Raw genomic sequence first — 18899 nt, 5'->3', positions numbered from 1 at the left:
AAATAAATGGCTAAAAGACAGCAGGGTTTTTTTCAATCCCGCCAGCTATAGAGGCACCAAATTCCAACACTCCTATGTGTCTCTTCTTTCTATATCATCATTTAAGCTTTTCAGTTGTGCTTTTACGGCTTCAGAGAGTATTGATTTACATTGTTTCTTAGTTTTGTTGTTATCAACTGCAAGCCTAATTTGAGAGGTTTCCAGCTGAACATCTGCCTTTGCTGCTTGCTTCAGGTGAAGGTTGGTGTTGATTCTTCTGACAGGAAGAGAGCAATTAGCTCTGTGTGCTGTTACATTGTGTACCAGTGCAGTCGTCCAGCTCCTCTCCACTCCAGAGATCTGCACTCCATGATTGTAGCAGCATTTCAGTGTCTGTGTGTCTGGCTCACGGAACATCCAGACATGCTTGATGAAAAGGCGAGTGAAATTGCACTGTTTATCTATCTATTAATGTGCAAACCACATTATTTTTCTCTAAATGTTAAAAAAATGTCCAGAAGAGCCGCTCCTCCTTTCACCGGGTATAATAATGTGTTCCCATGTTTTGTTTCTAGTACCAGACTAGAGGCTGTACAACAGAAGTGTAAAATTCAAGTGGGCTAGAGGATCAGATTTTGCCACCCAGCCCCGTTGTTCCCCATCACTGTTCACTTGTAAAATATCCATTTTGACAACAGCTCATCTACCTTAATTAGACAGTAAAGTTGCAGGGGAAGGTGGGCATAGAAATGGTTCTTGTGGGTCTGTCAAGCTATCTGTTCTTAAATATTTATTAGAGTTAACAGATCACCAAAAAGTCTAACACACACACACACACACACACACACACACACACACACACAGTGCTATATCCTAGAAGCCACAGGCGTAAGCATTTGTATACCCCCAAATCCAGCTATCGTACTTGTCAGTGGCTGCTACTGTGGCATAATGCAGTAGGCACTCTTTTGTTAGCAGAACAGTAGTGTGATAGGGTGCCAAATTGGGAGGCCTAGAGGGTCTAATTTTCTTTTTTAAATTTATATGCTGCCCTCCATCAGAGGACCATAGGGTGGTTTACAGTATAAAAACACAAAATACATGACCTAATAAACAAAGCAATACACCCCCTGCAAAAAAAAATGTGAGCACAAGTTCTCTGTTTGACACTTCTGGTGCACTCTGATCACTCTGATCTCTGCCTCTGCCCTCTCCCTCTTGGAGTTTGAGGCAACACTCCACAGACTTTCTGTTCCATCACTCTCTTCCCCAAATTCACCTACCAGGATGTGTCAAAGAAGGGGCGCGGACCAGCTTACAAAGTCCAGGAACCACGACTGAAATCCTTTAACAACACAAGGGCTGCATTCCTATAAGCTAGTGTTGGATAGCATCTTGTAGATCAGGGGTAGACAACATGGTGCCTTCCAGATGTCATAGAAGAACACTAAATTAAGAATACATGAAAGCAGTGTAAAGTTCTTCCAGAGATTTTAGTCCTCATAAGTACAGTGAACTTGCCAGACAGCTGAACATTATGGCTTTTCTCTATCCCCAGGACTGTTTAAAAGAAGTATTGGAGATTGTGGAACTGGGCATCTCAGGAAGTAAGTCCAGGAACAGTGAACAAGAATTCAAGAACAAAGGAGATAAGGAGCCTAATCCTGCTTCCATGAGGGTGAAGGATGCAGCTGAAGCCACTCTCACATGGTATGGAAAATAGTTCAGTCGGCTAGTGGTAGGAAATTGCTTAATTTAGAAGTGAGAGTCAGGAGTATTAGGAAATGATCTTTTGGAAAAGTGGTTTTCATTTATATAGGTTCTAGGAGTAGAAAATGTGTTTACGTTCTCTGTGTGTTAAATGTTGTTTTCTTTGCAGATGAGCAGGATTTTATCTGTTTCTGCAATCTTCTTTTGAATCTCACTTGTCTGTTTGTAGTTCTAGCTAACATTACACCATCAGTGTATCTGACGAGATGTCATAGCAATTTGTGAATGTATTTTTATGCGATACGTATTTTGACTGAGCCGTTTTCTTTGGTTTACAGCATCATGCAAATACTTGGAGCATTTCCTTCACCCAGTGGCCCTGCCTCACCTTGCAGCTTAGTGAATGAAATCACATTAATTAAATGCTCCCGTCTTCCTTCCATAAACAAATTCAGCTTCCGCTACTTCGTCTTGGACAACAGCGTCATCCTTGCAATGTTGGAGCAGCCTCTAGGGAATGAGCAAAGTGAGTCTCAGCTGACAGTAGGGTGATGGTAAAAATTTGTATGCCGTGTTATCAAGTGTCTACCTGTTTCATTACACTGGTGTCCTGCTCTACAGAACATTGTGGAGTATTATGCAAAGTATTAGGAAACTCTGGCACAGTAAAAATTCAGACAGCAAGAATGTTCACAAAATCACTGGGTATACAATAATATTTTTTATAATCTATGCAAAATCCAGCCTTCCATTTTCTCCAGATATTTCTCCATTTCCAGTGTCTCACTTTCATAATACTATAAAATGTTATCCTCCCCACACACCCCAAAAAGCCCTCTTTTTTAAAAATCCTCCCTGGATAGATTTTTCCATGTAGTGAAGTCTCTGGTATGGAGCTTGGCAGATCAATACCTGAATCTATAGTTGCCTTTTTATTTAAAATATTTATGCTTTGACTTTCTGAAAGCCAGAAACATATCATAAATAAAACTGCAACAGACTAATCAGTAGCAGTCGGCACAGAACGAATAACCAACAAAACACTTGAAATTCAATAACCTGCCGCGAAAGCTATTGGACAGTACAAATTAATAAGTTTAACCCACCTCTGGAATAGAACAGATTTACCTTGCCACCTGAAAACTAATCTGGCAGAATAAAACAGCCCTCTCTGGAAAGCTTGTTCCAGTGTTACATATTCACACTTATTTCAACTAAAGTTTAGATGCATACAGTCAGTGTGCTACTGAGACAATCTAAATGATGATCACAGCAAACACTGGAAAAACTCCCTCGAGCCAAGCTCTCTGTTGAATATTCTGTCTCTGTTGTGCAATTTGAATAAATTATGCAATTGAGTCTGAATTTTCCATGTTTTGCTAACTCAGATTTTTATTCTCAAATAATAATACCCTTTGACCATCCTTGCACCAGGAGGTGGGCTATTCGTAATACTTTTGGGGCATCGAAAGCACTTTGCATACAGTGGCCTGGCTCACACATTGCACTAAGCCAAACAATGGCAGCACAGCAGCAGAACCAACCAGGAAGGAGCAAAGTGGTCACATTCTCTTTGAGAGCCAGCATTCACACTAAGCTATTGCTTGGTTTAGCATGATGTGCAAGCCAGGACATTATCTAGGTAATCTTTTCAACAATCCCATTAGATATATCAGTGCTCTTAACCCCACGATGCAGACGGGTGGGCGTTGAGATCGAGGGAAAGTGGACTAAGGTCAGCTGTCATGCATGAATTCTTACAAGATCTGAATTGGCTTGATAAAATGAATCCACCCTTTTAGAGTTGTACTGTAGGCATTCAACCTAGTTAAACACAATTTTGGTCTGGCTTCTGTTGCTTTGACAGAGTAACAGCTTCAGCTGAGCTCTTGTAGCTTGGCTTTGAACACCTGAGATGCTCAATGCAGTTTTTACTGCATCAGGTCATTTTTATTGACCACATTATTGGCCAGCTTAATCTCAACCCCTCCATCCTTTCTTTCACCTGGTAAACTAGGAGAAACTTCCCATGGTGTTTTCAGTTCCGAACTGGTGGCGAAAGAGCCTTCCAATTCTTCTCGCCGGCAACGGCACATTTCTACCCACAGGGGGCAGGATTATTCTGCTGCTTACAGATTTGTTTGTTCAATTACCACAGGTAGTAGGGCTGACCGTTTTTCTTTGCTTGCTTACACATATGCACACAGTTTCATGTTTAATTTCTCACTTCTGTCATATCGGGATACTTTTTCATGCGTGTGTGTTTCCTTCTTCAGATGACTTTTTCCCTTCGGTCACAATTTTGATCCGTGGGATGTCTGGAAGACACGCCTGGGCCCAACAACTCTGCCTTTTGCCTAGAGGAGCTAAGGCAAATCAAAAGGTCTTTATCAAAGCCCATAGTGAAAACTATGCATAACGTTGCCTCCAAACTGCTGTGAGATATAGGCAGAGAAAGTAGTAACGCTATACAATGGTACCTCAGGTTACATACGCTTCAGGTTACAGACTCCACTAACCCAGAAATAGTGCTTCAGGTTAAGAACTTTGCTTCCGGATGAGAACAGAAATTGTGCTTCAGCGGCGCGGCAGCAGCAGGAGGCCCCATTAGCTAAAGTGGTGCTTCAGGTTAAGAACAGTTTCAGGTTAAGAGAGGACCTCTGGAATGAATTAAGTACTTAACCCAAGGTACCACTGTAGTATCCTTGATGAGTTGCTAGCTTTTCCACCCTGTCACTTTTCACACCTCTGAGGTGCCTTCTAGAAGACTACAGTGGTACCTCGGGTTACATACGCTTCAGGTTACATACGCTTCAGGTTACAGACTCCGCTAACCCAGAAATAGTGCTTCAGGTTAAGAACTTTGCTTCAGGATGAGAACAGAAATTGTGCTTCAGCAGTGCGGCAGCAGAAGGAGGCCCCATTAGCTAATGTGGTGCTTCAGGTTAAGAACAGTTTCAGGTTAAGAGCGGATCTCCGGAACGAATTAAGTACTTAACCCGAGGTACCACTGTACAATATTATTCAGTCAAATGATCAGAGATGGGTACACATGGATGCATGTATATAAATGTACAGTATGCACATGGTGTGTGTTGAATGTCCCATTTAAATCAAACATAGATTCATCATATCCAATGGTAGAAATCTACCCTTTGCATGCCTAGCTGTAGCTGGAACCATGCAGTGGGGTTTCGTTTTTGTAACTTGCGTTGCTTAATCGGGAGCTTGTGTGTGCCAAAAATATATCAGGCTGTGCAAAATATTGGCATTTATTGGCATTTAGTGTGTAAATATCTTCAGACATGAGTGGGACATGTTAATACATACTCTTGTTTCCTAAAAAGATGGTAAAAGCAGTATTCTTTCTACAACTGTAGCTTTCCATATTTTTCTGCTTTGAGTTTTGTATTCAGATTTGGGGCACATTCTTAGTTAAGGTCCAGGCAGAGACTACCAAAGTCAGATCAGGATCTCTAATTTTGGTATGGAAGAAACCATTCTGGAAGCTACTATAAGTGTTGCTTTAGTTATAACCTAAAAGTACAGCTCAGTCTAACCACCACCCCTGCCCCTTCTCCAAAACTCTTGACACCTGCTTCAGCAATAAACCATTGCTTCAGAAATATCATGCAATATTTGACACATTAAGAAAATTATGGCATTGTTCTGTTTCTTGAACAGATGTTTGTCCCAGAGCCTCGTCCTGCACCTAAGAATGATGTTGGACTCAAATACAGCGTGAAACATCGGCCATTTCCTGAGGAAGTGGACAAGATTCCTTTCGTGAAAGCAGACCTGAGCATTCCAGACTTGCATGAAATAGTTACAGAGGAAGTAAGAGACTTGCAGTATTTTGATTTCTTACCCCCTCCCTGTGTGTTTTGCTCCACAAAACGTGTTAGTCATTACCTCTCAAGTAGAAAATATTTTTTCTCAGCGACTTTTACTGCTTTACCTGTACTCAACGTTGGTGTTGCTGGCCAAAAGGGTGGGAGCCTGGCACAAAGTGTGCCTTTCCATAGCCCCATACATCAAAATGCTCCCTGCATGCTCATCTTATAAACCCGAGTAAAGCATTTCTGGAGCAGATGCTTTTCATGAAACTGCTGCCAAAGTGAGCTAAAATGTCCTATTGTTCTTATCCCTGTGAAGGTGAAAAGTCAGCTTGTTGCTTCTGTTAACACTTCTTGCAGCTGTTCTTTGAAATCGGGCACTAATTTAGGAGTGTCACAGTGCACGTGCCAAACAGCAGGTGTATCCATCTCTCTTAACCCAGCAGCTGAAGAACATCAGCGGTCACAATTTTATTAGAAAGCTGGGGGGAAATTACAGCAGCTTTTTCAGGCGCTCATTGTCGGTGCTGTTTGGCTTGGCAAACAGGTACCACCATTTGTTGTAGGCTGCTACTGCGCTCAGCAATTTTTGATGTCTAAAATGAGGGTGTTAAATATATGTTTCAGCTGGAGGAGCGGCATGAGAAGCTGAGAAACGGTATGGATCAGCAAGTTCTTTATGAGAAGTCTATAGATCAGCAGATGGAGGAAGACTGGAGAAAGAAGAATTTCCCTGACCCAGTCACAGAGTGTAAGCCGCCGCCTCCTGCACAGGAGTTCCAAACAGCACGCCTTTTCCTCTCTCACTTTGGATTTCTGTCACTAGAAGCACTGAAGGTGACTGGAGGCTTCCCTTAATTGCTTCAAATGCTGCCATTATTAGAGACTATTACTGTTTAATATTGGGTCCAACCGCTTATAGCCTACATTAGACAGAGCTGTGCAGGAAAGCAGAACAAATTTGGGTACAAATAACAAAGATGTTTGTGGCATCCTGAATATTATAAAATTGTTGGTCTTCAGGGTGCCACAAGACTCTTTGTAAGGTTTTCTTTTTCTTGCAACAGACTTAAAACAGCTTACTCCTCTGGATATTTATCTAAATTACTTTCAGAAAGTGTTAACCATTGTGATGCCATCAGTCTATGTGGGTGTAAGGCTGGCTATTGTATCTACATGGATTTTTTAAATTGGGTTTATGTGTATGGGCGGAGGGGCTCTTTTTCTTCAGATTTTAAAATAAGGTCCTTGTTTCATTGTATGTAGAAGAAATGTGTCTGTCATTTTCATTACTTAGTACAATTTCTTTTTTGCATCTGCACAACTCTATGTGTTGCTATATAATAAAGCTGTAAGACTGTTGTCAAGTTGCAGTTAGTGTGGCTGCCAATAGATGGCCACAGCAATTCTAGCATCATTACAGAACAGCAGGTGGGAGATCAAGCAACATGGATGATAGATGGCACAGTGGTTTAAAGAAGGGCAAGAGGAACTTCAGAAAGCAGTTTGGCAAACTCTGAAGTGCCTTTCGCCCTTCTGTTAAACATCTCTCCCATGGTGTTTGAAGAGGGCAGGTGCTTCAGAGAGCAATTTGGCAAACCATTCTTTGAACTAACTTCCCATCCTCCTTTAAAAGAGGGTTGGGGGTGAGCAGGAAGGGGTGGGGAGGTTTGGGTGAGCTGTGAAGCAATAGACAAAGGCATGTGTACAAGACTACTAATGTGGGCTCTTCCTCTTGGATCTTCTTTAGCAAGCTGATTGCATATTAACAAATTTAAGTGACTGATCACAATTTACAGGTAACCACAAAAGGTGATTATGTAGAGGTATAAAATCTACGTTGCTTTTTGTTTGGTTAGGAACCTGCTAACAGCAGACTACCTCCTCACCTGATTGCACTTGATTCTACTATACCCGGGTTTTTTGATGACATTGGCTACCTGGATTTACTACCATGTCGTCCTTTTGATACAGTTTTCATTTTCTATATGAAGGCAGGTCAGAAAACAAGCCAAGAAGTAAGTGGCATGCTTCTAATTTAAACTCTATCAAAAAGTGTATTCAAAACATAAATATATATTCTCTTGAACTAGAGGAGTAGAAGAGTGTGTCTTTCACATCACTGGACGTGTATCATCACTAAAACCCCTTAGAACTGGGTAGCACGATGCTGTGATGGCACACGGTGCATATGCAGTTTCTTTGCACTGCCTAGTCCAAGCTTTCCCCAACCTGGTACCTTCAAGATGTCTTGGACTACATTCCCATCACCATTGGTCAGGGACAATGGGAGTTCTAGAATTGTGGAATACATACTGCCCTGGGGTAGATAACCAGTTAATAATCTGCTCCAATGTTGTTTACTCTGCTATCTAGATGGCTTGATACTTCAGGCCAGCACTTCTAAACACCTTAAAAATGTGCATATATAGCCTTCTTAACTGCACTGCTGGCCTATTTTCTTCCAGATTTTGAAGAATGTAGAGTCTTCCAGAAATGTCCAGCCACACTTCCTAGAGTTCTTGCTCTCCCTTGGCTGGTCAGTTGATGTAGGGAAACACCCTGGATGGACGGGGCATGTCTCAACTAGCTGGTCCATTAACAGTTTCTGTGATGAGGAGGGATCTGAGCAAGGTGAGAGGTGTTTGTGGAGGTTTCTGTCTGCTTTAATACTTTGTGTCATCTTAGTGTTCTAGATGGTGCCTTCTTCCCCCTCTACCCCAAGACCTGGTAGATTGCATGCTCCTCCAGAAGACTACTGCAGATCTGCATTGGATTTGGAGAGGGGGTGACTACATATTCACCGCTATCATCCCATTGTGATTTCAGCACTGGGTTCAGCACTGCCCCTTTGTCTTTAGGATGCTTCCTTATGCATAGTTTTAGAAGGGGTGGCCAGAGAGCTGTTCTTATACTGCTTTTCTTACATCACTGCTGAGATTAGTATCCCCAGATCTTCTGGTCTAGCAGCAAGTGGTATGCAGAGAAGTGCCTGCAAGGATCTCTCCGTATTCATCCGTGGAACAGATTCATGTAAGGTTTGGGGTGGGTGTCCTAGAAAGTAGAATAAGTTGTACAATAGGTGCGGGGGGGTGACGAAGTGCATAACGAGACTGGAAGTCCTTCCCTTTAACCCCATCTTTTATTTGCTGTGTTCTCAGATGAAATAATTCCTTCAGAAGACATTGGGGCAAGTATCTTCAATGGGCAAAAGAAAGCACTATATTATGCAGATGCTCTTACAGAAATAGCTTTTGTGGTTCCCTCACCTGTGGAGTCCTTAAGTAAGTGTTCTCTGTGTGTATCTGTTGATTCCATAGCTAATTCCAAAGAGATTTCCTCGGTTGTGTCACAAGTGTATCAAATATTTGCAGTAGAAATGGGTGTGCATTGAAAATTCTAGAGTTGTATCCAGTGGTGCACCAAGGAGTTCTCCTGGCGCAATGAGTGTTTGCTTTCCTCTCTTCCCCCTGTGTATTTGTTACATCTGAAGTGTAATTGCCACTCATGTGTTTGTGCCTAACTTATCCCTTTTGGCTTTCAGCTGATTCCTTGGAAAGCAATGCTTCAGACCAGGAAAGTGACTCCAATATGGATCTTCTGCCTGGAATACTAAAGCAGCCTGCACTGACACTTGAGCTCTTCCCCAATCATACAGACAATCTCAGTTCTTCGCAGAGGGCAAGTTTATGCAACATTGACCAATGAAGTGTACTTGATATGCAAGTGATAGTCTTAAAGTCGAATAGCCTCTTCCTGTATTAAATAATATGAACTGTTTCATGATACACTAAATAATACTTGCAAAAAAATGTTAATTCAGAAATAGAATAATTTAGTAGGAGCGAGCTTCCCATTTAATAGTAATTAAGGTCATGTCTTCCCCACGAGTTGGGTTGGGTTGTTTTTTTAGGTCTATCACAGTTATCAGACACTTAAAGTACAGTATTTTGTACCTGAGGAAATCTTCCCCAGTAGGTGTTGCCATGGTGCATTAGAAACAAATAAAAAGGAATCTAAAATAATTGCAGATGTTTAAGCCTCAGCCTGACAACAGTACAATATTTATTGTCTTTTTAATGAAATGTTCACAATAGGTTGTATGCATTATAATTATTTTTCTCAAAACTTTTGAAAAGGACAGTCTGAATTGCACACCTGTAGCTTTGATTATTTGGTGACTGTCTTCTTTTTTTCTTTTCTCTTTTGTATTTCCAACAGCTCAGTCCAACTTCCAGATGCAAGAGGTTACCGCATGGTCGGGCTGTTCCACCAATGGGACCTGAAACCAAGGTTTATGTGGTTTGGGTTGAACGTTATGATGATATAGGTGGGTGAATCTTAGGCTTTTATTATGGAGTTTGCATGAGCAGGCAGGACATAAAAGCCTTAGGTTTCTACTCTCCCCCTTCCCTTCTTCTCCTCCTGGCTGGGAGAAGGACTCCACTAGTGTTTACACTTGGTAACCTGAGCTCAGCATTCTGTGCCAGCCACAGATTGTGGTTTAAAACAGCCCTTGTCAGTTTCTAAGCAAACCATCTTCATAACCCAGGCCCCCATGTCCAGTTCTTGTTTTATTAATTTGCTTGTTTCAGCCATTTGTGAGTAGTATAGAAAGTGTTTTACTTAAGATTATTACAAGAAGCATTGGTTTTAAAAATATAAAATGGGGAAAAATCCCAACTTGTTTGTTTAGAAGAGGCTGGTTCTGCTTCTTCTTGCTCCTCTCGGGGGCAAACTGGTTCTGCAGCAATCCCCATGGTGGCATTTGGAGGAGGGCTGGGTTGCTGTGGCAGCTGGATGGTGACAATTCCTCAAGCTCCTCCTTTCTCCACTCTGCTCAGGGCACGATGGTCCTTCAGACCAATTCTAGTTACGTGTTTTTAAATACCAGTCACTTAACATGATTTGGTTTCTCATTTTGTACTATCTCTTACAACATGAAAAGGGAATATTTAATCTATCGTGAATATGTTTATCTTGCAGAGAACTTCCCTCTCTCCGACTTGGTTTCAGAGACCAGCACTGGAGTAGAAACTACAACAAACAGCAGCACTTCATTGAGGTATGGCCTGAATTTATCCGCATTTCCACCTCTGCCATTTGCATAGAAGTTAATTCAGGTTAATGCATTGCTTCCTGCTATTTCTTTCACTCTTGGAAGTACTCTGCTCACATGCAAGCTGCGTGTTGAGTGTTCATGGATTTTAGTCCCAGCAGCCCTTAGAAAGCTGTGTTGGCACTTGAGAAATGTTGCAGAAATTCATGAGTCCAAAGGGTGAGGTTACATGGTCCTTCCCCTTCTTTCAAACACGTATTTTGTGCCCAGAAAACTGTCAGTCCGATGCCTTATATTCCTCCTATCACGCAATATTTTTATGGCATTGCCCAGATTTTGTTCCTTCAAGTAACATTCAAGGTGTACCCAATTTCTACACTTTTGTATATTTTTCAAGTTTTTATTTAATTTTGAAAAAAATGTTGGCTGGCCCAGCTGTTTCCATTTTGAAATGTTTGCTTACATTGGTAACGTTTATATGTTTAAGGTCCGCTACTCCTGAAAAAGAGGTTCCAGTGATTTTCATCCACCCCCTAAATACTGGATTATTCAGGGTTAAAGTGCAAGGAGCTACTGGGAAATTCAACATGGTCATCCCACTGGTGGATGGAATGATAGTAAGCAGGAGAGCATTAGGTAGGTGCTTTTAATTAACATTGGATGATTAAGCAACGCTGACACAAAACCCTACACATATTAAGTAAAATAGAAACATTGCCACCCAATCCCAACCCCCTTCTTCCCCCCACACCTCTTTCCTCCTTTTCTTCCTAATGTCTCAACAAATGAAACTGATTTGTAAAAATGTTACATGGTAAAAATATGAGAGAGAGAGACATTACACATACTTTTGTAAATCAAGAAAATCTTCAATAAAAATACATTAAAAAAACCAAAAACAAAACAGAGCTCCCGTTGGAGTAAGGGAGGAATAATGATAAAAAACATTGGATGATTAACGTAACTCTTCTCTTTGGGGCTATGAGTGCAATTTAATAATGCTATCCCTTGCCACATCACCAGACTATTTCTGATGTTGCAAATTGTTCTGCCTGGAAAGAAAAATGCCCCCATTTCTCCTTTTCCAATGAAGGAGATAACCTGGAGTGCTTGGCTGGGATTCTCAGCAACCATAGCCATGTCGAAAGGCATCGGTTTGTGGGTGGCTGAATGAATGACAAATGTTCAGATACTGCGTTCATATACCATCTTTGATCTTGTTGGGTAAGGTGTTTTCCAAGAAGGCAGGGAACTAGCCTTTTCATACTAAGGCAGAGTAGCACTTACGTTTCAAGACAGTCTCTTCGTCCAGATTTATTCCTAAGTAAAGTTGACAAGTATGAGAAGATTCCAAACCTCACAAGTGTCGCTGACTTGAGGATGCAGAGAACACTTTTTCCTTTTAGCCTCTGAAAGTCCTAAAAATAACTTTCCTGGGGGAAGAAGTAAGCGGCATTAACATGTTCTTTTTTCCATTTAAGGCTTCTTAGTGAGACAGACAGTAATAAATATTTGTCGAAGAAAACGGCTGGAAAGTGACTCGTACAATCCTCCACATGTCCGTCGAAAACAGAAAATAGCTGACATTGTCAATAAATACAGGAACAAACAGCTGGAGCCAGAGTTTTATACCTCTCTTTTCCAGGAGGCTGGGCTCAAAAACTGCAATCCTTAGACCAATATCCTCCCTGAACAATTAGATCAGAGCTTGGTGTCTACGGTAAAGGGGGGGGCCCTTCCCCACCCTGCAAGTCCTGTATAAAGAAACCACAACCTGAGCATGACTTCTGCTTCTGCTGCAAGGAAGAAATGAGGACACAATATAGGCACTTTCCCTGAAAACCAGCTTCACTCCATCAGCTGCTGCAGAGGGACAAACTTTCACCATCAGTCACTATTTAGTAATATGTAGTGGATGTGTAGTAGAGAGAGGGGGGTTAACTGCACTTCTCATAGCTTTCTCTGTTGACCTAAAATGCCAGATTCTGAACATAAAGAACTAGCACCTGAAGTTTGCTACTTGGCTTCATAGCAGGTTGGGTTCAGGTGCATTCTTTCCCCAGACAGAGACCATGAAATTGCAATAAATTATTGTGCTATATCTTGTTTGGTTTGCTTTCCCACCTGCAAGCAGGCCTATTTATTTATTTTTAGCCCCACTCAGAGGCTCCATTTCTGATTCTGCTCCTCTAGATCCAAGATGCATGTACCCATGGGTCCATTGCTCAAAGTTTCTTTACCTTTGTAGGTTGCAAGCACCCTCTACCTACTGCTGGCCAGTCCAGGATAAAAGCTCTGGGGTATTGGTGAGGGATGGGGAAGCAAAGAACGTTGGCTCTTTGAGCTAAGGATGGTCCATTTAAGTCAGCTTTGAGAAAAAGAAAAGCCTGTATAGTGGTTCATCCCGATTGTATTTATGACCAATACATAATTTCACCTGTATCTTATGAATGCTAAAAATGTGATTTCTCATCTGACCAGTCCACCCTTATAGAAAGAAGTGAAATCCTTGTCCTGGAAAAGGTGCATTCAGAATGTGTGTCCATCTCTGCATGTAAGAACTAGTTACAACCACCCTATTGTGAAATCTGATTTCTGAATTGCAAATGTTCTTTACAGAAAGGGATAGATGCATCTTTTCATGTCCCACAGTTCGTTCATTCATTTTACTGAAAGAGGTGGGTTTCTTTTTTTAAAAAAGGAATTATTCAAACCTTGGCACACCATAGCTGTCCAATGTCATCGGAAGTGAAGACCCATGCAAGTTAAATGTAAGGTCATGAAAAAGTGTACTAGAAATTATCTGATAATTGTTACAAGTGTTTGAAATTAAATGGTTTCATCCTTGCTTTGCTCTGATATCAGTCTGGAACCATATATTACATGCATGGCTTCTGCCAAAAACAACCGGCAATGTTGTCCCCACCCTTAACATCTAGTAATACAAAGTCAAGCGGCTTCAAATTTCCCTGGTGTCCCTCCACTTCATTGGCTAATATGTGTTGTATTACTGGATGTTACTGGAGTGGAAAGAAATAGCCACCCTGTGCAGATTTAAAGAATAAATTATTAGATCACTTGGTTTTCTTGTGCTTGATACTTGGATGCAAGGCAGGGTATCATTTTCTTAATAAAACCTTTTTTGAAGCTGATAAAACCTTTTAAAAATCTACCTGCACATTTTATAAATGGAGGCTGTGTTTTCCAAAAGGGAATCCAGAAAATAATGCTTTGCGCAAGAACTTTCTGGATAGCTATTAAAAAAAGTCAAATTGCATTTTCAGAAATAAGAGATACAAACCTAGTCCACATTTATTTGGAAACAAGTCCTATTGATTTGAATATATTTGATTCCTAGTAGGCATATAGTATGATATTTAAGCAAGCAAGAATTAAGTTCCTAAGTTCCCAACACAGTTTACGTTTGAGGTTTTTTAATGGTTCTCTTCTCTTTTTTTACCATCAGCCATAATAAAATGCATGCAGATTAGCACACTTTGCTTTACTATTGCCTAATTGTAGGAAGTTGCTGGAACGTGTTCAAGGATAAAATGTGAAGAATACCTATTTAGAAGCAAACACTCCCAAGATCAAGGTGATTCACTTCATAGCAGCCCCTTAGTATTTAAGATTCATCATTGGGGAGCCAGTATAATATCCTTACAAGTCTTAACCTAGTACTGAAACAAGGCTGAGAAATTCTAGAGCAAAATTAACTCTTGATTCTTCAGAAGCATATATAATATTAATAATAATGCAAGTGGCTTACCATTGACAATACAATTTTTGTTTTGCTTTAATTTGTTCGTTTTTTGCTTATGGAACACATGGCCAGTAGTCTTCTGAAGCAAGTGAACTACTCTCCCAGTGTTAGGGAAACACAAGTTGGTGGGCCTTTTCAATGTCTAAAATTAATATGGTCTGCTCAGTTTCTGTGCCCTTTTGCTTTTAAATACAACATTGGAATGTCCTTTGAAAAACAGTTGACTTCCACTTGTCTATTTATTTATTTTTTAAATACCCAGTGTTCCCAGTATGCATAGCATGGAACTTTGAAAACCTTTAACTGATGTGTTAGCCATAAGAAACATAGACATGAAAGCTTTCGTTTTGTTAAAACCTTTACCTTTCTCAATGTTGCTATGCAATCTGATACTTCAGGGCAGGAAGCAAACTGTCCATTAATAGAACGTGCAAAAGTAAGTTATATTTTGACTCTTTGAGATCCTGAAGAAAAGCTCTTTTGAAACTGGCCTACAGCAGCAGTATTCCCCTATATCTTTTGATGTAGTTGAATTATGACAAAGAAACCAGAGTAGCAAGGTCTGGAGCAATTGGCGAAGGGCTTAGCAAAAAGAAACTTGGTCGCTTTTGATGGATTTCCAGCGAGGCTATGTGTGTTAAAGCTACTCTTTGCGGCAGTACTTGCTTCATAATGGTTATAGCAAAAATATTTTATTACACAGCACTCCTCTCAGAGGTGTACTTTTTGTTCATAAAAGCTGCCAGGGTGGTCATTTAAAAACCCTAAAGAGCTTCCTGGTTTCTTAGGGAAGATTAAACAATGGAGCCTGCTGCTTACATTGAATTAGCATGCTAGTGTCTTGTCAGCTTGAGGTGTAGGTCTACATATGAAAAATAAGGGCGCATCATAAAATCACTCTCAAAGTCTGGCATGTTTAGCTGTCCTGCTTAATTGATGCACAGATTGGAACAGCAAATAGCACTGCTAGTGGGGATGCAGGTTGTTCTGATACTTGCATAGCAGTTACTTAGTACTGAACATTTGCCAGTATTAACCTAGTGCACGAACACTAAACTTAATTGAACCCTCTTAGATACTGTTCTGATCTAGATGATGATCTGTCACATTTAGTCCATGGATTAAATGGCACAACCAATGCATGCGTACCACAAGAGCCGTGCAATAAAAGGTTGAGCAGTTGGGCAACTGCATATAAAAATCAATGGTTTGAACCATGTATGTACTTTGGGTGAAGCCATTAGTTTGTTTTAACTAATGACCTGCCAAAACCATCCTTTTAAGTTACACAGACAGGACAGAAATCTACAACAGCTTTTGAACTGGGTTAGAGGCATGGCCCAGTTTGGTGTTCAAGAGTTTAAATAACTTGCTTTTAATTACAGCCTCTCATGTTTAAAAACCTTCTGTTTAGTAAAAGAAATTTCAGTTTGTTAAACTCTGCTGTGAAAATAAAGGTCCCCCCTCCCCCAGGAACTTTCTATTAAGCCAGTGTATTCTTGCCCCCAGGAATTTACTTCTCCAAACTTTATAATTTGCTTGATGCAGCCTTAACTTAGACTGTATTTTATTTTTTAAAAAAACCCTGCTCTTGAGCAGACATGCTGCCCTGGATCCACATTTGTGTTATACTTACTTTTTCTTCCATTGTGTACTTAACAGCACACAAGTGGACTTGAAGTTGTGGCCTAAATCTGCATGCAGGAATTCTTTTGATTCTGTTAATAAAAATACTACGGAGGGAAATAACAGCAGTGATTTCTCCAAACAGCACTGAGCAATTAATGGAAATGTGTAAGGGCTCACTTTCGCTGTATTATCCCAAATGTGTGTGATGTGGTCCTTTGGTACAGATGCTGGTTGTCTGTCTTTGTATGTGTGTAAATGAGAAGGCTTCCAAGTGCACTGATAGCTTCCTGTCCCCTGTGCAGAACTATTGACTGACCAATTAACTGCAATACAATGTTCTGTCTAGAGCTCTCTAAACATGACTGCCTTTGAAAAATTGGTTCTTTTTAGGTCAGGTTGAGGCATCAGGCTTGTAAAACTCAATATAACATTTAAATTTCCAACTTTTGTTTTGGATACCATTGCACAGGATAATCAAAAGAATCGAAGTTTGTAGACCAGGCTTGGTTCTTAACGTTTAGGTTGTTTGTTTCCTATTACCGTTTCCTTTAGGTATCTTAACTACCATGTATTATTTGTTTTCACTCTGGTCTCTTGAAGAGATAAAATATTAGGGCTGCAGTATTTACCACATAAACACATACAAGGGTTGTACTCAAGTCCTCTTAATAAAGCATCATACACTTGGAAGTTAGTCATCTTCACAACAATTTCAAATCAAAAATGTCAGTTTTAGTACCTTTTTGATAGTTTCCATTTAAGAAATATAAAGCACCTTTAAGCTGGTCCTTCAAATATATTTTAAATGTAAAGAAAAAATCAAATGGGGAGGGAGCTGAGTGGAATCATGTCTGAAAGAGTAGCTATTTTGTATGGAGAGCAGCTGTAAAGCAGCTATAGAAAACGCAGCTTGCTTCTGGTCCTCAGTACCAGCCCTATTTTCTTCAGTGGGTCATAAGCTGTTAGGAGTGCCTTGAGGATTGGACTGCCCATTATCTGTAGCCGCTTCCCAGGAGGGAAGTATACAATTGTCATGCAGTGTTCATAATATTTAGCCCAGGTGGATTATAGAACTATAATTCAACATGAATAGTGAACAGAAGTACAACACGGTGATAGTTACACAATTGATAGAGTGCATCTTTGAAAGACAACTGGGTTTTTGCAGGAGTACTTGGAAGGAGATGGCTAGATACCATGTGCTTAATCATGTACAATTGTGTATAAAGTTCTGTATGTTGCCAAGACATGATCTTTTTGTTCTTATTGTAATTTCTGTAAATATTCCTACCACTAAGTTGTAAAGGCAGACTGTAAATACAAAGATGTGAAGCTATGTTCCTCTGTCTCTAGTACTTTATCTCTCGTTTAGGGAAGGCACAAAGGCTTGTTTGTATTTATGCCAACTCTTTGTCTAGAAGAAACACATCAGATCTTGAATGTAACACAATTAGTCAAATAAATTTTAAAGATTATTCTTATGTATGAAGCTGATGGTCTTCAGTGTGTGAGCTCCTTCTCCTGTATCCTTCATATACAAATGAGAATGGGGAATTGCTTAGTGTCTACGGTGCTTCCAGGTGTTGCTGTTGGCACCAGTGGCAGTAGCATAGAAATTATGGAAGACAAAGATATTTCATTTGGGAATTTAAACTTCCTATCCCTTTTTTTTTTAATATGATACAAGAACATAGGGAAGACTTTAATGCCACTCTTCTGATCATCCTGTCGGCACAAGCAATTCTGCTTGCCACATGGGACAACCCCCACACTCTTCCCCCCTCCCCAATTGTTCTCAAGCTTTTCCTGATCTTCCAGAATGGATTTGGGCGAGGTGGGGGAGGCAGAGAAGGGGGAGAAGCCCTCTTGCACTCTCAGGAGCCCTTGTGCTGGCTTCTGGTAGCACATTGAGTTAGCTGAATCTAGGCCAACAGAGCCCTGCTGGCTCAGACCAAAGGCTCATCTACTCTCGCATCCTGTTCTCAGATCAGTCAACCAGATAACAATTTCTGTCCTGTCTGTGCTCATAATAATATCCTATTATATGGTAGAGTTACATTAGTAATCTCTTTTTAAAAAACCTAAAAAGGAAGGTGTGTGCTGTCCCCTTAATAGGGCTGAGGCAGAAAGCTAGGGATTATCTAAGAAGTGATTTCATAGCAAAGACAAGATTCACAACAGGGACTTCCTCATTCATATTACACGTTACAACATAGGAAACTGCCTTATGCAGAGACAAACCATTTGGTCCATCTAGCTCAGGCATCTCCAACCTTCAGCCCTCCAGATGTTTTGGACTACAATTCCCATCATCCCTGACCACTGGTCCTGTTAGCTAGGGATCATGGGAGTTGTAGGCCAATACATCTGGAGGGCCGCAGGTTGGGGATGCCTGTTCTAGCTCATAACTGTCTACAGTAACAGCTCTCCAGAGTTTCAGAGAGGAGTCTTTGCTGGCCCTGCCTGAAGATACCCAGGACTAGACCTGAGTCCTGAGTGCAAGACATATGTGCTGCCCACTGAGCTAAGGCAGTGATTCTCCATCCTTTGAAACCATCTGGACCAGCATCAATTTACACCATGAACATGTGGGTTTGTACGACTGATGTGCTATCCCTTGCCAAACGCTGCTGCTGGAGTTGCCCTAAATCACTATAAATCTGTGAATAATTAATCTGATCACAGCTCATGGATAATGCAGGTCTTGAAAATCTCTCAAAATAGAAATTGGGAGATGAGAAAAGTTTGTGGCAGTCCCACTTTGTTAAATTATCACTAATAATGCAGGGATGGTTTACAAGCAAGCTTAAGTGTACAGACACCTTTTTATTTTTACGGTTTTCAAGCTAATTGCTCTCAGAAGTGCAAATCAATGTAGCTCACAGTCTATCACATAACAGAGCTGAATACAGCTTCTCATTTC

The 18899-nt window shown here is 40.7% G+C and overlaps 1 protein-coding gene across 4 annotated transcripts in view; it reads left to right on the top strand.

The window, feature by feature from the left end:
* The window catches only part of RALGAPB (Ral GTPase activating protein non-catalytic subunit beta), a 56700-nt gene extending 39235 nt beyond the window's left edge, over positions 1-17465 (top strand). For all 4 annotated transcript variants that reach the window (XM_081010365.1, XM_081010364.1, XM_081010367.1 and 1 more), the window contains 14 exons: positions 235-417; positions 1538-1689; positions 2028-2215; positions 3966-4072; positions 5374-5526; positions 6153-6362; positions 7385-7543; positions 7994-8159; positions 8687-8809; positions 9070-9206; positions 9747-9855; positions 10512-10590; positions 11072-11220; positions 12066-17465. In XM_081010365.1, the coding sequence (XP_080866491.1) occupies positions 235-417; positions 1538-1689; positions 2028-2215; positions 3966-4072; positions 5374-5526; positions 6153-6362; positions 7385-7543; positions 7994-8159; positions 8687-8809; positions 9070-9206; positions 9747-9855; positions 10512-10590; positions 11072-11220; positions 12066-12259 (2109 nt within the window). In that variant the 3' untranslated portion in view covers positions 12260-17465. The remainder of the gene's footprint in view (positions 1-234; positions 418-1537; positions 1690-2027; positions 2216-3965; positions 4073-5373; positions 5527-6152; positions 6363-7384; positions 7544-7993; positions 8160-8686; positions 8810-9069; positions 9207-9746; positions 9856-10511; positions 10591-11071; positions 11221-12065) is intronic.
* Positions 17466-18899: the final 1434 nt, after the last annotated feature.

The sequence above is a fragment of the Podarcis pityusensis genome (genome assembly GCF_964106645.2).
Source record: "Podarcis pityusensis genome assembly, chromosome: 6".
NCBI lineage: Eukaryota > Metazoa > Chordata > Lepidosauria > Squamata > Lacertidae > Podarcis > Podarcis pityusensis.
Note: the sequence above shows the minus strand (reverse complement) of the source record. Positions and strands in the feature narration are given on the sequence as shown.